The sequence below is a fragment of the Manis javanica genome, chromosome 4 (assembly GCF_040802235.1).
Source record: "Manis javanica isolate MJ-LG chromosome 4, MJ_LKY, whole genome shotgun sequence".
Classification (NCBI taxonomy): domain Eukaryota; kingdom Metazoa; phylum Chordata; class Mammalia; order Pholidota; family Manidae; genus Manis; species Manis javanica.
In genome coordinates, this window is record NC_133159.1 from 105,532,985 (window position 1) to 105,552,851 (window position 19,867).

The 19,867-nt window shown below is 43.6% G+C and overlaps 1 protein-coding gene across 1 annotated transcript in view; it reads right to left on the minus strand.

Annotated features, from left to right (window-relative positions):
• Nucleotides 1–15,356: 15,356 nt before the first annotated feature.
• The window catches only part of ACP6 (acid phosphatase 6, lysophosphatidic), a 34,228-nt gene continuing 29,717 nt past the window's right edge, over nucleotides 15,357–19,867 (minus strand). Inside the window, 4 exon segments of the mRNA XM_017645498.2 lie at nucleotides 15,357–15,500; nucleotides 16,156–16,276; nucleotides 16,278–16,319; nucleotides 17,796–17,903. Of these exon segments, the coding sequence (XP_017500987.2) occupies nucleotides 15,357–15,500; nucleotides 16,156–16,276; nucleotides 16,278–16,319; nucleotides 17,796–17,903 (415 nt within the window).

Consider the following 19,867-nt stretch of genomic DNA (forward strand, 5'->3'; position numbering starts at 1 on the left):
CTACTTTTCTCCACCACTCTACTTCAAGTTACCATCCTTCACCTGGTCTATTACTTTAATTTCTTAACTTCTACTTCCATTCTTGCTCTCCTTCAGTCTGTTCTCTACATAACAGCCAGGCTGATCTTAAAAAGAATAACCCACATATATCAATTCCTTTTTTAAAACTCTTTAATGGTTTCTCACTGTAATTCATATAAAATCTATGATCTTCAACATGACCTGTGAGGCCCCAGGCACCTCTTGTTTCACTTTCCACCTGTTTGCTCTCCCTTGCTAGGCTCCAGCCAAACCATTTTCATTACAGTATCTCCATTAAGCCAAGCACTTCTTGCCCTGGGGCTCTTACACACACTGGTTCCTTGAACTAGCATACTCTTGACCCCAGCCCTTCCCATGGCTGACTCCTTCACACCCTTTAGGGCTCAGCTTATTTGTTAACACCTCAGAAAGGCCTTTTCTGATCATCCTTTCAATGCCTATCCATATCCAACACATACACACACATCATCATTTTTTATCACAACATCCTTTTGTGTCCCTTAGAGCGATTGTTTGTAGCAATTGTTTATTCCATCTCACCCATTCCATGAAGCCAGGAACCGAAGTTTTCTTGCTCATCACATGCTTACCAGCATCTAGCATAGTGCCTTCATTCTAAGAGGGATCAGTAAATATTTGTTTAGTGAATGAGATAAAGGAAGGAAAAGTGTGAGTCCTTCCTATAATAAAACTGGGGCTGGCGGACCCACAGAGCAACAACACAAATGAGGGAATGGAAGTGGGAATGGTCAAGTGAAGACAGTCAGGCCAGTTGACATTGAAGGGAGCAGCTTAACCAACGTGGCTGATGGAGCAACAGAAGGTGAAACTGAAAACAGGGGGAAAGAAGAGTGACCCCAAAAGCCAAAAACAGAAACTCCATCCTGACCCAGGAGCAGTGGGAAGCCACTCTTTTGTCTTGATCAGGGGAATTACATGGTAAGCATTTCCTAAAATGAGTGCGACAAGGGCCTGCAGAATGGATCAAACAAGCCCAGCCCAAAAGCTAGAGGAGCTGACTGGCAGCATCCAGGGCTGAGGAGGTGAGGCTGCTGGCAGTGACGGGGGAGCCAAGGAGGCTGTGAAGGAGGCACCCCAAGGACCCCAGTAGATACAGGGGGGAAAGAAGTGGGCAGGCATCATGCCGAGGGTTTCAAAATGAGAGACAGAAAGACAGACAGAATCACGGCGTTGGAAAGGTCCAAGCGGATTGCTCTACACCATTCCTGACAGGGGGCCAGCTAGGAATGGGAGGCCATTCTGCTGAATGTCCAGTTCTAATTTTTCAAAAATTCTGCCACAGAATGACTCAGTCTTCTTTTAGCTTTTTGGTCTAATCCCATTCCTGCCCTTAGGAGTAAATACATAATAGGGCCATCCCCATGTCACATACTAGACTTTCAGATATTGAAGACTGTTATTATGTCCCAACTAATTTTCTTTTTTCCCAGACTAAAACCCCTAGTTCTCAATCAAGACCCAGGAAAGCTGGCTGTGAGCTCTCTAACAGCTCCCATAGTTTTACCCTGTGTTGTCACAGCTCGTAAACTCCTGGAAAGTACACTACCAAGAACTGAAGGCAGTGTTAAGGCTCCTAGTATTGTCTGATCAGTACAGAGCACAGGGAGACTGTTACCTCCTTTTAGCTGAATGCAGTTCTAATAGGTGAAAGTTTATTTTTTTCCTGCTATGGGGTTACTCTGGAATTTTAGGAAATGAAAACCCCAAGATCTTTTTCATGCAAAAATAAGTCATTGCTCCTAATCCTATATATTTTTGCCTTATTTTTCTTTAATTAAGGTTTCATTGATATACAATCTAATGAAGGTTTCACATGAGCAACATTGTGGTTCAACATTTACCCATATTATCAAATCCCCCTCCAACCCACTGTAGTCACTGTCCATTAGCATAAGATGCTATAGAGTCATTATTTGTCTTCTCCATGCTATACTGCCTTCCCCGTGACCTACCTATATTACGAGTGCTAAATATAATGTTCCTTAACCCCCTTCTCCCTCCCTCCCCACCCATCCTCCCCAGTCCCTTCCCTTTGGTAAGCGCTAGTCGCTTCCTGGAGTCTGTGAGTCTGCTACTGTTTTGTTTCTTCAGTTACGCTTTGTTGTTATACTCCACAAATGAGTTAAATTATTTGGTACTTGTCTTTCTCTGCCTGGCTTATTTCACTAAGCAAAACACCCTCTAGTTCCATCCATGTTGTTGCAAAGGGTAGGATTTTTTTTATGGCTGAATAATATTCCATTGTGTATATGTACCACCTCCTCTTTATCCATTCATCCACTAATGGACACCTAGGTAGCTTCCATATCTTGGCTATTGTAAATAGTGCTGAGGTAAAAATAGGGGTGCATATTTCTTTTTGAATCTGGGATCTTGTTTTCTTCAGGCAAATTCCTAGGAGTAGAATTCCTGGGTCAAATGGTATTCCTATTTTTAGTTTTCTGAGGAACCTCCATATTGCTTTCCACAATGGTTGAACTAATTTACATTGCCACCAAGAGTGTACAAGGGTTCCCCTTTCTCCACATCCTTGCCAGCATTTGTTGTTTCTTGTCTTTTGGATGTTGGCAACCCTAACTGATGTGAGGTGAAATCTCACTGTGGTTTTAATTTGTATTTCCCTGATAATTAGCAACTGGAGCATCTTTTCATGTACCTATTGGCTATCTAAATTTCTTCTTTGGAGTAGTGTTTGTTCATATTCTCTGCCCATTTTTTAATCAGGTATTTGTTTTTTGAGTGTTGAGGCATGTGAGCTCTTTATATATTTTGGATGTTAACCCCTTATCAGATAAGTCATTTATAAATATATTCTCCCATACTGTAGGATGCCTGTTTGTTATGCTGATGGTGCCCTTTGCTGTACAGAAACTTTTTAGTTTGAAGTAGCATTTTTGGCTTATTTTTATCCTGAATTCAGAATTTTACCATTATTCTCCTCTAATTTCAATATTGGTTGTGATCTATTATTCTGGAATCTTAAAGTCCTTAGAAACTTGTCCTAACATTCTTTGTATTGGTTCTAATTTTTGTATCAAAAGCAAAACTATTAAGGTTTTCACCCAAGTGATGAAAGGGGCCAGAGTCAAATCCTGAAGCTCACAATTAGAACTACTCTTTTTTTAAAAATACATTTCTTTGTACTGTGGTAAATAAAAAAACACATAAAATTTACATTTTAATCATTTTTAAGTATATAGTCCTGTGGCATTAAGTACCATCACTGCCATCCATCTTCAGGACTCTTCATCTTATAAAACTAAAACTCTGTGCCCAATAAACAATAACTCCCCATGCCCCACTGCCCCTAGGCCCTGGCAACCACTATTCTGATCTCTGTCTCTAAGAATTTGACTACTGGAGTTACCTCATGTAAGAAGAATTAAGTATTTGTCCTTCAGTGACTGGTTTCATTTAGCATAATGTCCTCAAGGCCCATCCATGTTCTAGCATGGATCAGAATTTCCTTCCTTTTTAAGGCTATATGATAGTCCTTTTCATGTATATATTCTATTTTGTTTCTTCAATCCTCTGTCTATGAACACTTGGGTTACTTTTACCGTTTGGCTCTTGTGAATAATGCTGTTATGAACATATAATACAAATATCTGAGTCCCTGCTTTAACTTCTTTTCTTTTTAATCTTTTGTGTGTGTGTGTGCTTTAATTTCTTCGAGCCTGTTTAATTTTTTTCTCTTTTAATGTTTTTAACAGTATAAGGAATTGCTGGATATCAGTTCTGTGGTAATTATTCTAAGCTTAAGTTTTTGAGAAATTGCCATGCATTTTCCTCAGTGGCTATACTGTTTGACATTTCTACCAGGAATGTACAAAGGTTTCATTTTCTCCACATCCTTGACAATACTTGTTATTTTCTGGGATTTTAAAAGTAATAGTCATCATAATGGGTATGAAGTGGTATCTCACTGTGGTTTTGATTTTTACTTCCCTGATGACTAGTTTTGTTGGGTATTGTTTCACGTGTTTATGGGCCATTTGTATAACTTCTTTAGAGAAATGTCTATTCAAGCCCTTTGTCACTTTTTGGATTGGGTTATTTTCTGTGTGTGTGTTGAGTATAAGAGTTCTTTACATAGTCTGGATATCAATACCTTATTAGATACATGATTTGTAAATATTTTCTCTCATTCTGTGGACTGCCTTTTTTCTTTGTTGATAGTCTCCTTCAAAGCACAAAAGTATTAAAAATTTAATGAAGTCCAACTTATCTCTTTTCTTGTCTGTGCTTTTGGTGTCATATCCAAGAAATTGCTAAATCCAATGTTATGAATCTTTTCTCCTATGTTTTCTTCTAAGAGTTTTATAGTTAGTGCTAATCGTTAGAGTGACATCCGTCCAGCCATTTAATTTTTAAATGTGCTTTTGCAATCACTTATAAATCTATTACCATCTAGCTTACTTTTTCCATTTACCCTTAGTGGTAATTAATTCTTTTATTCTTTTAATCAGTAACTACAAAGCTAGGAACTACAGCGGTGACCTGGGCAGGGATGGCCCCACTCTGCCCTCACCGAGCTCACAGGCTGCGGAAGAAGTCAGACACTGAGTGAGCACAAACACAGTTGTGATGTAAAAGAAGAAGGGAAGCTGCCAATATGTAAGACTGAGAAACATGAACTAACCAGAAAGATTTTATTAAACTTCTTGGGAATCTTTGATCTATTGGACTATTAACCCAAACAGAAAGGAAATAGTTCGGCTAACTACTAATTCCTAAAGGTTATTAGTGCTTTCTTTCCAAAATGTTCATTCTAGACTCTACGGGGGACCAAGGAGCTCTTGGTTTTCAGATCCTGGAGTCTACTATTTTCTGGGCTTACAAAAACTAAGACCACATTCCCCTTTCTATTTTGGCTCTCTGAGATGGAAAGTCTGAGAATAGCTTGCCTTCTCACAGATTACTTTCTGAAATAACATCTATAACTCCTTATATACCTGAAGGTATTATTCATCTGCACATGAAGATCTGAACTCATTAAAAGCAACTACATTCTGTGTACTCACCTTTCTAAGGCTTGATCTCTCCTAACAATGTTTAGCTTTTTTTTTTTTTGACTTGAAGATTTGGTTCCCTTGTTATAAAAGACTTATTAGGAAAAATAGGAAGATTTGGAATTAAATGGCTTCATTTTGTCCCTCTCTTCTATTAAATGCTTTTCACCAGATACTGGGCCTATTTTGTACTTCTTCATTATTTTCTCAGAATACAGCTTAAAAGCCCTTAGCTTTCCCCTCCCCACTCCACCTCACCCAAGCGTCTGGTGGTATCATGGGTGAAAACTGGGGAAGTCGGGTTGAGTGCTTGTCAGGGGCTGAGGAAATGCTGAGCATGCCGCAGTGATGTGGCGTGCGTGTGGGCAATTGGAGGTAAGGGCAGGGGGATGAGCGGTTTGGACTAGCGATGGAGATGAGTATGGATTATTTTTCTGCGTAAGTGAGAGAACAGCCAGCCAAGTGGAGGGCCAAGAAGTCATGAAGGACTGGCACAGTCAGAAGTGGGGAAGAGGTTCTAGCAAAAGAAGTGAAATTCATAGACTAGGAAGAAAGCTTAGAAATGATCTAGCCTACCTCTCTCATGTACCATGATGAAATGGTAGTCCAGATAAAAAGAATTGGTCATCGGGGTAGCTACAAAAGCACAGAGCTGCATAAATCCTGAGGGTATAGAAGAGTGGCTTTCAAGAACTAGGAGGTGGTCCACAGGGTGAAATGCTACCGAGGAACCAAGGAAGGTGAGGAGGACACTAAGAATGGTTCTCAAAATTGACTGATTCCATCTCCCAGAGCACAGATTTGGTAAAGTAGAAGAAATGGAAGCCAGATTGCAAGGGCAAGTATCAGGGGAAAGTGTTTGGATATGAAAGAGACAAAGAGATTCTGGATTATACACACTCAGTAAGTTTGGCAGTACTGGGCAAGAGAAATAGGACATGTAGAAGGAAAGCAGTAATTAAGCTTAAGAGAATGGAAGTATTACTATTTTAAGAAAGGAAGGAACCAATTGAGTGGGAGGGATTGAGGATATGAGAAAACTCCTGCCATACTTAGCAGGAAGAACACAGGAAGCAGCCAGGGAACCAGAGCACAGGTGAAAGTAAGCTTTGGAAGAAAGGAAGGTAGAAGAGTGAAAGGGAAAAGGTACTGTATGTGATGAAGAAGACAAAGCAAAGGGAAAGCCACATCCCAAAAGATAGATGTGGGGATATGGGGAGAAATCCACTCTGACCCCAAGGTCAAAGGTGGGAATCTGAGTCCGGGCTCTGCCTCTCCCTGGATTATTGACTTTGGTCTCTCTGAGTCAGCTGCTTTACAGTTGATGTCACAGTTTTTGAGACTGATATCAGGTAATATGTGCACACACCTAGTACAAGCTGAGTTATCAGAGCATTTTTGAGATTCACCCCAGTGCAAGATCTGAAATGGCTGCTCCAGTGAGTAAATTTGAAAGTCCACAGATATGCTGGTGGGGCTATAAGAAGGTTCTAGCTGGAGCTGGAAATTGTGTTTCTTCTTTCAAAGGGAGACCCAGGGAGCCCTCTTGCTGCTCTCCTAGGCACTGGATGGTAGCACAGAAAAGCCTTTGAGGAAGGTGCACCAGGATGGAATTCCCAGTGTGGGATAGTGTAACAGCAGCAAGCTGTTTTCAAAAGCTACTATTCCCTGGAGTCGCAAAACCCAACTGGCCCAAGGTAGCGGTGGTAACACTTTTAACAGGGTTAAACTGAGGTCACTAGATTCTCAAGCATTTTCTGTTTACTTCTTTGAAGTTCAGAAACATCAAATTAGAGGACCAGACTCTACCACTGACCACATGAAAAGCAAAATGAGGCCTGCCTCTGACTCAAGTTTATCACAGGGAATGAAGGATGCTGTGGATCACAGAACCACGGATTGTCAGGGTGGGTAGAGACTCTAAAAGCCATTTATTCTAACTATCTGGCTGGTGTGTGACCCTTTACAATATTCTGACTAAATGCCAGTGTAAGCTCAAACTCTGCCAGGGATAGGACCCCGCCAAGGCAGCCCGATGCAACCAGGGCCGGCTCTGATTATTTCAAAGATTTTCCTTATACTGAACTAAAGTCTGTATGCCCCTGTGGCTTACATACTGGTCTGAGTGTGGTCCTTCAGGGTCCACATAAATAAAATATTTAATTGCCTCAGACCCTCCCCCAGATGGTGCTTCTCCAGCTGACATGTCTGTCTATCTCTGCTACGAAGTCTGGCTTCCAGACCTCGGCCTGGCTCTCTCCATGAGCCCTGAGCTGTGCAGGGTGGAACAGGACCATCATCTCCTTCACGAATGTCAGTACGCGTGCAGTCACAGCACATTTAGAATTCTGAGGAGCACATCATACTATTAATTTACACTGAACAAATTGCTCACTTCAACCCTTATTCTATTGTGTGCAATTGATTTTGAGGTTGAGAACTCTGTATTATCTAAGGTAGGTTGTATCTGGTAATATTTGGCCCAGGATCCAAAAAAAGATATTAGTGTGGCCATATCTAACACATCTATCATTTATCCCCTCATTCAGTCATTCAATAATCTATTCCTTTTTTCCTTTATGTCTTTGGTAAATGTGACCAGCCTGTCTGTATGTTTATTCCACTGTATTTTTATGCAAACCATTAAAAATCATGTCCAAAAGGGCAGAGGCCTACCATACAACATGAAACAACTCCCTGAAGGATGACGGACTGCTGAATTACTTTATTAATTCAGCAAATCCATTTAGTAAATATGTGATGAGGCCCTATTATGTGCCAGGTCATGATCTACATGCTAGAAAGAGATGAAATTTCTGCTGACTACAGAGGGGGAGACAGAAGATAATAATTAAAAATAAACAGCAACAATAATGGCTAACATTTATTCAGCCAGGCATTGTTCTGTGTACCGAGCAACCTTCATATATTCTATGTTTATTCTTCACAAAATCATTCTATAGATTATGTTTTCTGAGGCACAGAGGAGTTAAGTTACTTGCTTAAGGCCATACAGGTCCTAAAGGATGGAACATCAACCTACACTGTCTGGCTCCAGGGCCTGTGTGCTTAACTACTGGAGTTCCACAGTGGCTCTTCAAAAATAAACACTAAATTAAAAATACACATCCCATAAAAATACACATAAAGAAATATTCCCATATGAGAGAGAGTAACATTCAAGCTGAGGTCTGAATGACATGAAAAGCCAACATCTCAGTCTGAGGGGAGAGCAGGAGGTGGGGGATGAGGTTGGAGAGGTGGGCAGGGGCCGATCACGTGGGGGGCCTCGTGGACTCAGTGACACTAGGGGTTTGGGCTATCCAAATTCAACCACTTATGAATACACCTGATTGCCTCAAGATCAGCCTACACATACCCATCTTGTCCACATATGCACTGTGAATAATTTCCTTTCCTAATTTCTACACTTGATCAAAGCATATTCCCTTTACAGTCTAAGCAATTTCCTCTCCATTGTGACCATCAGTATTGTAATGGCAAGACACACCCTGGATGCTTAATCAGGACTCAGAACCCATTGCTTCTCCATCATGCTATGTGATCTTGGTCAAGTCACAGCCTCTCTGATCTTCAGTTTTGGGGGATTTTCCCCATTGCTCCATATTGTTACCTCACTCCTAGAACTAAACCACTAAAGTATTAAGCATTTGGGGATACTTTGGTTTAGGGAGCAATCACTCTTTCAACCTTTCCCCTTCCTGATCTCTTTCATCATTCTCTCTACCACGCCCAGGTAAGCTGTGTCTAACTTTATGCATCTGGCTTCAGTTACTAATAGCTCCTGGGACTGCACTCTCATTTCCCAGAAGCCCTGCTTGTTTGACCCCATCAAATTCTACTTACCCAAGTGTTATACAACCCTCCCCTTAATTACACACTCAATCAGTTCCTCCTGAGCTCAGCGATTCGGGCATCCACCTGCTGTTTTTCTGAATGTAGTCCTCAGGCTGGCCTTGGCAAGCCTCAGAAGCACTGACCAGGCTTCTAAGGCCACAGAGCCCAGAGCAGAGAGCCGTGCTGCTATCTCACACTCTGTTTCCTTCTAAGTTAATTCTCTGAGGAATACTGTCCTTTGCAATGATTCAGTGCAGACCATTTCCTTACATCTTTCCTTTACTTTTGAGATTTTTTCATCTCTCTCAAATCCAGATTTTCATCTGTGGAAAGCTTGCCTCAGAGAATAATGCCCTGCTTTCCAACCAATAAAACAGCCCTCCCATCAGTGACCCCAGCCTCCTGGCACACTTTCCTCACTGGTTCTAGCCATACCTTTGCTTTCAAAGCATACACTTGGCTTTCTCTAAAGATCTCTGCACAGGGAGTGACTCAAATTTCTGGGCATATAATAAGCCACTCTCAGTTCTCATGTCTTGAAGCCCCAAATATATGAAGATGCAGATTCAAAGTTTGTACCTGAGCAGCTACCATTTCTAGACTCTTTCACATAGTTATTTGGTTTTATACTTTCTACCCCCACCCCCTCCTATACACAAATAGCATCACCAGCTTCTAAATATACAGATAGAGAGTCTGAAGTGTTAAGTGCATTGCCCAAGGTCACAGGGCCCAGGAAAGTGGTAAAGCTGGAATTCAAATCCCTGGCTCTTTATTTAAAGGTAGGTGCTCCTTTCATCACCACATAAGTGGCTTAAGCACCCCTAAAATCACTAAGGTCTTATCACCACTGGCACATCATCCAGAACTGAGTGCCCCCTGCCCCCTGCCTGAGCTGACTGAAGAACACTCAGAAGGAGCCACACAGAGGTTTTCCTGGCAATAATGCACGCAATGCCTTGTTTATGTAATGCTTTTCATATTGTGAAGTGCTTTACATACATAATCTATGTGATCTTGGGATAATTCAGTGAGGGAGGCGCTGTATTAGAGTCTCATTTTACAAACAAGGTTATACAGGCTTTTTAACTAACTTGCGCTTGCTCAGAGTCACCAGATAGCACTCAGAGGTGGCACTTGAACTCACAGCTCCTGACGCTAAGACCAGGGCACTCTCAAGTTCTCAGACACCAGTTTGGATCTTTGCTTTAGAAATGGAGATTGTGGGCCATTCTACCCCACCCCTAGCTCATCTGCCACTTTCAGGGAAGTGTATACTTCAAAAGCCAGGTAAAGAGAAAGGAGTCCTGGAAAGACCAGTTTTTCATCGTTTTTGTTTTGTTTTGTTTTTCAGCTCTCTTTCCACCTACCTTCACACAGGAACCAGGTTCCTACAGGCTGGCAGGGTGGACTGGGAGTGTCGGGAATGCAAGGCCGGTCTCCTCGGCCACTAGAGGGCGCAGTCTGACTAGCGCACATAGCCCTCTCCCGGGAGAATCCCCCAGCCAGCCAAGGGAACTCATACTTTCCCTCTCAGCCCCAGGGTGCACAAGGAACGGCAGCCCTAGCCCCAAAGCCGAAGAATGATATTTCCCTGGCATACAGTAAGCAAAGTAGTTACTCTTAATCCCTTCCAGCCTCTGCAAGTAGATGGACAGGGCGCCAGAGGACTGCAGCTGAGAAGGGGTGCCAGGTCACACTTGCAAAGACCTGAGGTACTTACAATAAACACAAACAGGTTAGCATCCCAGGTCTCGGTGCTCCGAGGACTGGAGGTGGGGTGAGATGGGAACCCTCTCTTCTTCCCTCTCTCCGGGTGGGCCCTTCAGAGTTTTGATTCCCTTGCTGTCCTTTTAAACAGTCTACATGGAACTATTAAAGGAGAGTTGGCCTTGTCTACTAAGTTGCTCCATTCCAGCGCTGCCAAGCCAAGAGCTCTGTGAATGAGGCAGCCCCGAGGCCCTCCGGAGATCCAGTCAGGGGCTTCCTGATGAACTCTATCTACCCAAACAAGCCCGGCTGTGTGGGGGCAGAGGAGTGGCCACTTCACCTGGAAGGCCCTTTACTCTGCCATCCAAGGGTAAGACCCCCTCTGGAAATTATTTTAACCTTAACAGCAGTCATTTTAAAAGCATTAAGAGAAAGGAGTCAAGGCCAGTGGCAGGTAGGACTTTATGAAGTGCTTTTCATATCCATCCCCAGGACAGACTGTCATACAGGCAAACATTAACATCCTTGTTTTATAGTTGGGCAGACATAAGCTCAAAGCAGTTAAGTGACTTGCCCACAGTCACACAACCGGTACGCAAGGGGGCCGGGTTCCCCTGTGCACACAAGCACCTCCCCTTGGGAAGGGCAGGCAGAGACGCAGCACCGCCCGCAGAGAGGGCGGCTAGAAAGCACATTTCCGAAGTTCCCCTACCAGTTGAAGAAACCTGTCAGTTAAGAATCTAGTGGGAGAAATAGCAGAAAAGTGAAAAAGAACTTTTGCAGGCCCTTATACATTTACTCAATTAATTCTCACAACAGTCCTAATTAGTAGGTAAATTAACGCCATTTTACATGAGAGGAAAACAGTCTAAGAAACCTCTGTCCAAGAACACAAATACTAGGGTCAGAATTTGAACCCCGCAGAAGCCTGAGTGTTTTCCTTTACTTCGTGCTTGCCCCTGGTGGTGAGTGGGGGAGAAAGCACAGACGCCACCTTCGCGCCTGGCAAAAACAAGGAGAGGGAGAGTTTGGAATCCATTCAATAAATGTTGCTGAAGTAACACAGTATAGTAACACAATATAGACAAAACAGATAGCCCCCTATTGAGGGACAAACAGAAACATGGGAGGCATCATGATGAGCAGGGATTAGGTGGACAAAGGGAGTATGTGTCAGGGGTCAGGGGATGGAACAATGCGTTCCAAGGGTCAGAGAAGCAGGACTTCCTTCCCTTAAAACAATTCAGTCTGGCCAGGGGGTACTTAAGAAGGGAGTTATGAGGAATAACAATGGAGAGGTAAGCAGGGACCAGGTCTCAAAGGTTAACAGAAGACAAGAAAGGGTGTGACCCGTTAGGAAGCTACTAAGTAACCTCGGAAGATGTTAGGGGCCTAGGAGAGTAGTGACAGAGGGGATGTGTTCACTCACTCAACAGACATTTGAGCAATAGCAGGCATGAGGTACTATTCTTAGTGTTGAGGACACATCGGCAAACAAGATGAATTCTGTCTTTGTGGAGCTTACATTCTAGTCAGGGAGATAAATACATGGGTAATCTCAAGCATTGATAAATACACTGGAGGGAATAGACAGGACAGGATGTATTGGTTTGAAAGGGATACCATAACAAAATACTGCATATTGGTGGCTTAAACAACAGAAATGTATTCTAGAGGCTAGAAGTCCAAGTTCATGGTGTCAGTAGGGTTGGCTTCTTCTGAGATCTCTTTCCTTGGTTTATAGATGGACACTTCCTCCCTGTGACTTCACCAGGTCTTCCCTCTGCCGGTGTCCTCATCTCCTTTCTTTAAAGGACCCCAGTCACACTGGATTAGGGCCCATCCTTAAAAGGCTTACCTTTTTTTTACCTTAATTACCTCTTTAAAGGCCCTATCTCCAAATACAGTCACATCTGAGGTACTTCAACATATAAAGTTTGAGAGGATATAATTCAGCCATAACACAAGGTGACAGCATATAACTAAGGCTAGAGGTAGAGGGAGGGTAAGGGCCTCTCTGAGGTAACACTGAGCTGACGTCTGAATGAGGAGAGGGAGCTAACCATGCAAGGAGAGGCAGGGGCCTGTGCAAAGACCCTGAGGTGACAACATGACTCAGGGCTACTTGGCACAGAAGAACAGTAAGGCTAAAGCAGCTGGCGTACAGTGAGAAGAGATAGGTAGAAAAGGCTGTCATAAAGTAGGAGGCCAGGGGAGAATTTTGAACAGAAGAGTGATATGATCTGACTTATGTTTTATAAGCAACATGTGTATTGAGAATAAATTAGGGGAAGGGGAGAAATTGGCAGAAACAGGGAGACTTTGCAATAATCCAGGTAAGAGATGATGTTGGAACTGAGCCTGCTCCAATGGAAGTCTTGAGAAGTGGTCAATTCTGGATATAGTTTGAAGAAAGATTCAAAAGGGCTTACTGATGGATTAGACGCAGGACATAAGAAAAGAGAGGAGTCAGTATAATTCCAAAGTTCTTGGCCCAAGCAACTGGACAAATGGTTTACCTAGATGGGGAAGCCTCCAGTAGAAATAGGTTTGAAGAGGCATGACAGTTGAGAGTTTACTGTGGACAATGGGAAGCTTAATATATATCAAATGTCTTAAATATCCATGTAGAGATGTTGTTGAGTAGACAGTTGGAAGTGAGACTAGAAAGATCCAGACTGAAGGTATAAATTTGAGAGACGCTGTGTTAATAGTATTTTAAACTATGGAACTGCTTGAGCTCACCTAGGGAGTGCAAGAGAAAAGGTCCAAGGACTAAACCCTGAGACACTCTGACATGTAGAGATTAGAAAGAGGTAGATCCAGCAAAAACTGAGAATTTGAGAAGCTGGAGGAAAAACAAGAGAATATTTGTCATGGAAGCCAAATGAAGAAAACATCACAAGACTGCTGATGAGAAGCTGAGTAAGAAGACTGAAAACTGGCTACTGGATTTAGCACTCCGAGGTCATTGATGATTTTGAGGAGGGTTGTTTCCATGGAGTGGTAAGAGCGAATACCTAATCACAGCTGGCTCGAAGGAGAATGTGAAACAAAGAATGAGAAATGGCAAGTGTAAACAACTCTTCTGAGAGATTTTTCTGTAAAGGGTAAAGAAAAATAGCATAGTAGTTCAACAATGTGAAGAAAAGAATTTAAGATTGGAGATTTTACAGAAAATTTGTATGATAATGGGAATAATTGGTAGGAACAGAAATTAACAATGCAGAAAAAAGATTATTGTAGGAGTCAGTGCAAAGCCAGGGATTGGCCTTGGATGGGAGTAAGGATGGTTCATTCTTAGTATAACAGGAAGGTGGGCCTATGGCATCAATTCAACTGGGTTAGCAGATTTTGGGGCGGTAGCTGGTGGGGGTGGATATGAAAGTTTTCTTCTGATTGCTTTTACTTTCTTAGTGAAATAAGAAATATAGTAATCAGCAGAGTGAGGGAGGGGAGGGGATATTGAAGATCGAGGATGTAAAGATGTAATAGAGTCAAGAAATAAGCAAGCGGGATTGATAGGACTTGACTGATTGGACATACGAAAATGTGAGAGTACAGAAACAAGGATAGATCTCTGGTTTAGCAACCCAGTGGATGGTGACAGTGCCTTTCTGTCATACAGGGAAACCTGTGGGAGGAACAGGTCTGGGAGGAGAAAGGTTTGATTTTGACATGGAAATTTTGACATGGATGTCTATGGGACATCCAAGTGGACATGAGTGTCTGAGCTCAGAATAAAAAACCTGAGCTAAAGAAATAAATCTGAGAGTTGTCAATATAAAGATGTCAGGAAGTTGAGAGGTTTCTGTGAAAGCTGTTTTCTCTGAGAGGCAAAGAAATTGGTGTTTGAGATTGGAACAAGTTTGAAATAGCTTCTGGGGAAGAATGAGAAAATGGATGAGGAAATAGAGGGTCATCAGGTACGCTGGGGCACCCAGTTAATGGCAGAGCTCTTATGGTGGCAGTGGTTTCCTGCACCAGCTTTGCTCCTGGAGCCGCAGCCACCAGAAGTTTCCTGCATTCTCCAGCTGGGTCTCCACAGCAACGGTCCTTCTCACCACCCAGCAGTGTCCCTTTACCTGTTACCTACATAAGACACTCTTTCCTCCTTGCTTATCTGGTTAAGCCCTACTCACCTGTCTCTACTCAGATCAGGACAGAATCTCCATAGAAACCTTTCTTAACTGCTCCCCCAAGCCCCTGCCAGCTGGAGCTACAGGTTTTTACTCTGCATCCCAATGTCCCCTAATATACTTTATTGAAGAACATACTGCATGTAGTCACTGATTTATTGATCTGCCTCTCCCACTGGTCTGAAACAATTTGAGGGCAGAACCTCTTCACCTTTATAAAGCCCACTACTTAGTAGATGCTCAATAAATGTTTATGAAATGAAGGTAAGGTAGGAAAAAAGCACTGAAGTACAAAACGAATACATGGACCCTGCAGGATGTCCCCAGCCTGTCACAGGCAAATGCTTCTGGGCATGGAAATCAAGCCACAAAATCAGAAATATCCCATTGGTCTCAACATTACAGCCCCTGTACTTTTAAGGAAAGACCTTAACATACATACAGGAAGGAAATGCCCTTGTCTTACATTAAAAAATATTAACCCTCGTTCTTGCCTTCCCCAAATAAAATAACCAAAGGCATTGTGTAAAGGCATTTTACTTAAAAACCAACACATCCTGCTTGTATGAATCAGTCACTCTCCATTTCCAAGTTCCATCATCTGCGCTTGAGAGCAGAGGGTGTGGTATTTTTCTGGGTTTAAGGTATAAGCTGACATGGCATTCAAGAACTTGTCCAGTGGACAGAGTGGGTCAGGGCAACCTCTCAGCACTTGCTCCTGCAGAAGAGACATAACTCAGCAGGGCCACTGAGGATCCCGCCCTGCTGCTTCCACTGGTGCCCAGGGGTCAGAGAGGCTTTGACCCAGTGGGATGTGCATGCACACATACAATGGCCAGCAAGGCCCGTTACCTGGTCAATTCCCAGAATAAGAGCATTATGCCCTGCTTTTAAGTCTCTCAAGAACTGTCTGCTGAATTGACGGGAGAGACAGTTACATGCCACCTCTGAGCTGGTAGGGCTAAAGGCCTAAGCCCTGGGGAGCACTCTGGCCTCTGCCCTGGGCAGCAGCCTGCAAAAGCAGCCAAGGCACCACTAGGGTGGTGGCACATGTCACCTCCCAAAGATACCGTCATTGATTTTCAAGACAGGCCTCAGTCAGGATGTGACAGCCTAGGCAGGACATACAAGAGAAGAGAGGGGTCCTGCTCCCAGAAAGACTCCCCAACAGAATCGGGAAAAGGCTCAAGTGCCAGCCTGTCATTCCATGCCAAGTTCTGCTTACCCCTTGGCCACAGCTGTGAGCCACCCTATGGGATTCAGGGAGCTGACTGTACCAGCAGAGACCCCCCAGGCCCAAGGAGGGAGCCCAGGTGGGTGGGGTTGAAGGGAGGGTGCCGAGATACCACCCAGTCCCACCACAGAGGCCTTACCTCCCCGTGGTAATAGAGCTGCACAAACCACTCCTTAGATTCCTGGTGCTGGTAGAGTTCCAGGGTCAGGTCAGCAGCAAACGGGGACCATTTGTGATCAAAAATCCCGAGAACCATTAAGAGGCATGAGGGTCACATCATGAGCAGCACAGAGATATAGCTTTCTGCAAGGAAGAAACAGTTCCCCACAATTCTTTCCCTCAGGATCTGGAGGCCAGGACACTGCCTGCCTCCTCTGAGTAAGGAATAACTCTTGTGTCAGAAACCAGATGACCTGTAGGCATAAATTGAGCCTGGTATAAAACTCCTCTGAAGTAGGTGGTGGAGAAGACCCTTACTCCCATTCCCCATGCTTTCATGAGGAGGGATAGCTCCAGTGGGGTAGCTCTCCTGGCCTCTTCCTGCCCACCCACTTGCCCACCCACCCACTCACTCCTACCTTGCTGAATTTTGAAGAAGAAACTGAGTGTGTGGCTCAGCCCTACCTCTCTTCTTTCTTTGGGGCCTGCCTGCCTATGGCAAATGTTTTCCCTACTCTCAGTCATGTGATGAGTTTAGTAGAACAAGCCCTCCTCCCTGTTGGGGGAGCTTGCAGTTTAGGGGAATTAAGTTCATTTCAAAGGAACATTAATAAGCCTGTTTGGCCCTGAACACATTCTCCAAAAGGCTTTAATCAGTAAAAAAAAGATGCCATTTTAATCTATATCTGCCTGACCCCTGTATCTATCTCTTGGGAAAGATCAAGGATTTTATTTGTTGACTCCCCAACTAGAAGACTAACACTGGCTCCTGCAGTATTCTAACAGATACAAGGCCAAGGGAGGCAGGACGGCAAAGGCCAGTGAGAAACGCATTGTGATTGCATCGTGAAGGACAGAGAAGGGCACTGGCATGACTTGCTGTTATAAATCTGGCTCAGAGTTCCTGAACGTTCCCATTTCAACTCACTGTGCTCTACCTTTCCCACACTCATAAGGAGTTTCTAGCTGTGTACAAGCTCTGTCTTTTAAGAAGGCAGCCTACCACAGTGCTTCTCCAGTAGCAGGGCTCTTGTGAAAAAGCAGATTCTGATTTAGTACATCAGGCAGGAGCCTGAGAATCTAACAAGCTTCCAGATGATTGTGAAGCAGTTCACCTGCAAACCATACTTTGCTTAGCAAGTACCTAGGGCTCATAACATGTCAATTCACGGTCCCTAACCTGGGTTTTGAGGCACTGCAAAAGTAGCAGTGGAGTTTCATGAGCTACTTCCAACTTTTAAAAATGCCTTGTGGATATTATAGTGGATACACTGTGAAGGTGTTCAAACTAAACCACCTATTAAACAATTTTCTTAGTTTGGGGTTGTTATCTAATCAGTGTGATATCATTAATTAGCTACTCTGTTTGACACAGTTTGGATCAGTAAAAATATGGAAAAGTAAATTTAGGGTTATTTTTCACTAAATAAAAATTTCAAAACATGGTAGGATGGGTATAGCAGGAAGAAAGGTAAAAATGTGAATGTCTGTGGGACCCGTGGCCTCTTAGACATCTGTCTTCAGTCACTCTACAGTCTGATCCTTGACCCTCTAAAACCTGAATTCCCACCCCACAGCCAGCAGCCCCCAATTGCCCTCAGTTTCACAGAGCCAAAAGGCCATGCCAGGTCCCTGGTCTTGCTGGGTGGGATGGCAGGGTCCACGACTTTCAGCGGGTTGTCCTCCAGGATGTGGAGGAAGGGGCCCACTGCCATCTGAAGACTTTCTCTATGGCAAGCAAATAACATTAAAGTACCCAGCAGGCACTCAGCACACGGGATGCATGCTGGTTCTGCCCCCCAGGACCTCATGAGCCCAATCAGACAGAGCTGAGAAAAATAGATAAGGAACACATGAGGGACAGCAACAGGCAGAAAGGAGAGAAAGTCTGCGGGCTCTCCGTGCACAGAAGTTTCCAACAACACAAGTACCAGGATACAGACATGGCATGAACACAGCTGAGATGGTAGGGGCTTAGGGAGTAGTATCCAGCCTAAGTCATGAAGAATTAGGCCCTTAGGAATAAAAGAACAAAGCTGGAAAGGACAGGGGATAATGATTTCCAGAATTCAGAAGGCCCTTAGAAAGGTGATCTGAAGGAATAGCATCCTAAAAACTATGCTTCCCAGGTGCCAGCCCTCCTTCTTTGGAGTTTAGACCATAAGGACATTTCTTATATGTTTGATTTAACAAGCAGTTTGGCAGTGCTGCTCGCAGGGTTGGTGCTGAGGCTCCACCACTTCTATTCTCAGGCTCATCACCTCATGGTCAAGAGGCGCCTCTCCAACTCAGAGTGGGTCATCTCGCGGTAGTGAACGAAGCAGGAAGAGGGGGGCCAGTAGGAGCAAAAAAAGCTCGGTTTTGGTGCCTCACACTTGTTACCAAATAGAAAAAACACCTCTCCCAGAATTCCCAGAACCCAATCTCTGACAAAAGGGAATGTGGTTGCCATGATTGGTTTGAATCAGTCCTTACTCATGGTGACTGGGTAAATGACCACCTTTACAAATCAAGAATGTTGAAGCATGAGGAATAGGCAACCAATACCATATGCAACATACACTTTCCACAAGAATGTGTGCAGGCCAAGCCAAGTTGGAGGGCACTGTGAGGTTGTAACATCTGTCCTTGAACATCAGTTTTATGAAACCAGGGCTAATTGGAATGGAAAGGTGAATGGATTAAATCTTGTTTAAAATGCTTTACACCAGGAGAAAACAAACTATGGCCATTGGCTAAATCCAACCCAGCTGCCTGTTTTTATAAATAAAGTTTTAGTGGAACACAGCTGTGCTCATTTGTTGTCATGTTATATGGGCAGAGATGAGTAGTTCCAACAGATAATGCATGAGCTGCAAAGCCTAAAATATTTACTGTTTGTGTGTGTGTGTGTGTGTGTGTGTGTAGGGGATGGCAGTGTGTGATTATTCAGTTCTAGGGGGATCACTTCAGGAACAGAGGAGGGAAAGTGGCAGGTCACAGAGAGTGGCAGCAAGCTGAGCAGCATGGCTGGAGCCTTCCGGAAGTCCTAGGCAGGTGCACAGGTGGACACATGGACTCCAAGTGGGAGAAAAGCAGTCAGAGGCTCTTATTTTTATGCAACAGACCATGCAAATTCTTGGAATGTCAGCTGCTTTCTCCTCCCACTCACCTTCCCCAGGACTGTTCCTCTATTTTGCATCTCCTCCTCTTCCAGGTCACCTATTTGAGTCCAAGCAAAATGTTCTTAACCAATTAGAAAAAGGTATTTTTTGAAATTTGGTAAGAGAGAACCTCTCCAACTTGGCAGTCAGGAAACAGGCCTTCTAAAAACAGAGCCCAAAGTACCAGTAATAGAGGAAATAATATGAAATTGGTTGTCAAAAGATCTGGGTTTAAGTCCTGGCTCTGCCACCTGCTCGCTGAGCCTCAGCAATGTAGCCCACATCTCCCAGGCCCAGTTTCTTCATCTATAAAGCCAAGATTTGGAGCCTGTCAGGGATAATAATACCCACCTCGTAGCAAGAACGGGAAAATGACTTATGAATTGTAATGCGATAAATAAAGTGAGCATAACTCTTCTTCCTTTAGCTCCCCCTACCCAAATCCTTTGAAACTTAAAGGAAAAGGAAAAAGTCAGTGATTAGCAGAAGCCCGGTTGACTGGTAACTCCTGGTTTCATGTAGCAGTGAACAGAAGCACTAGGTCACCAG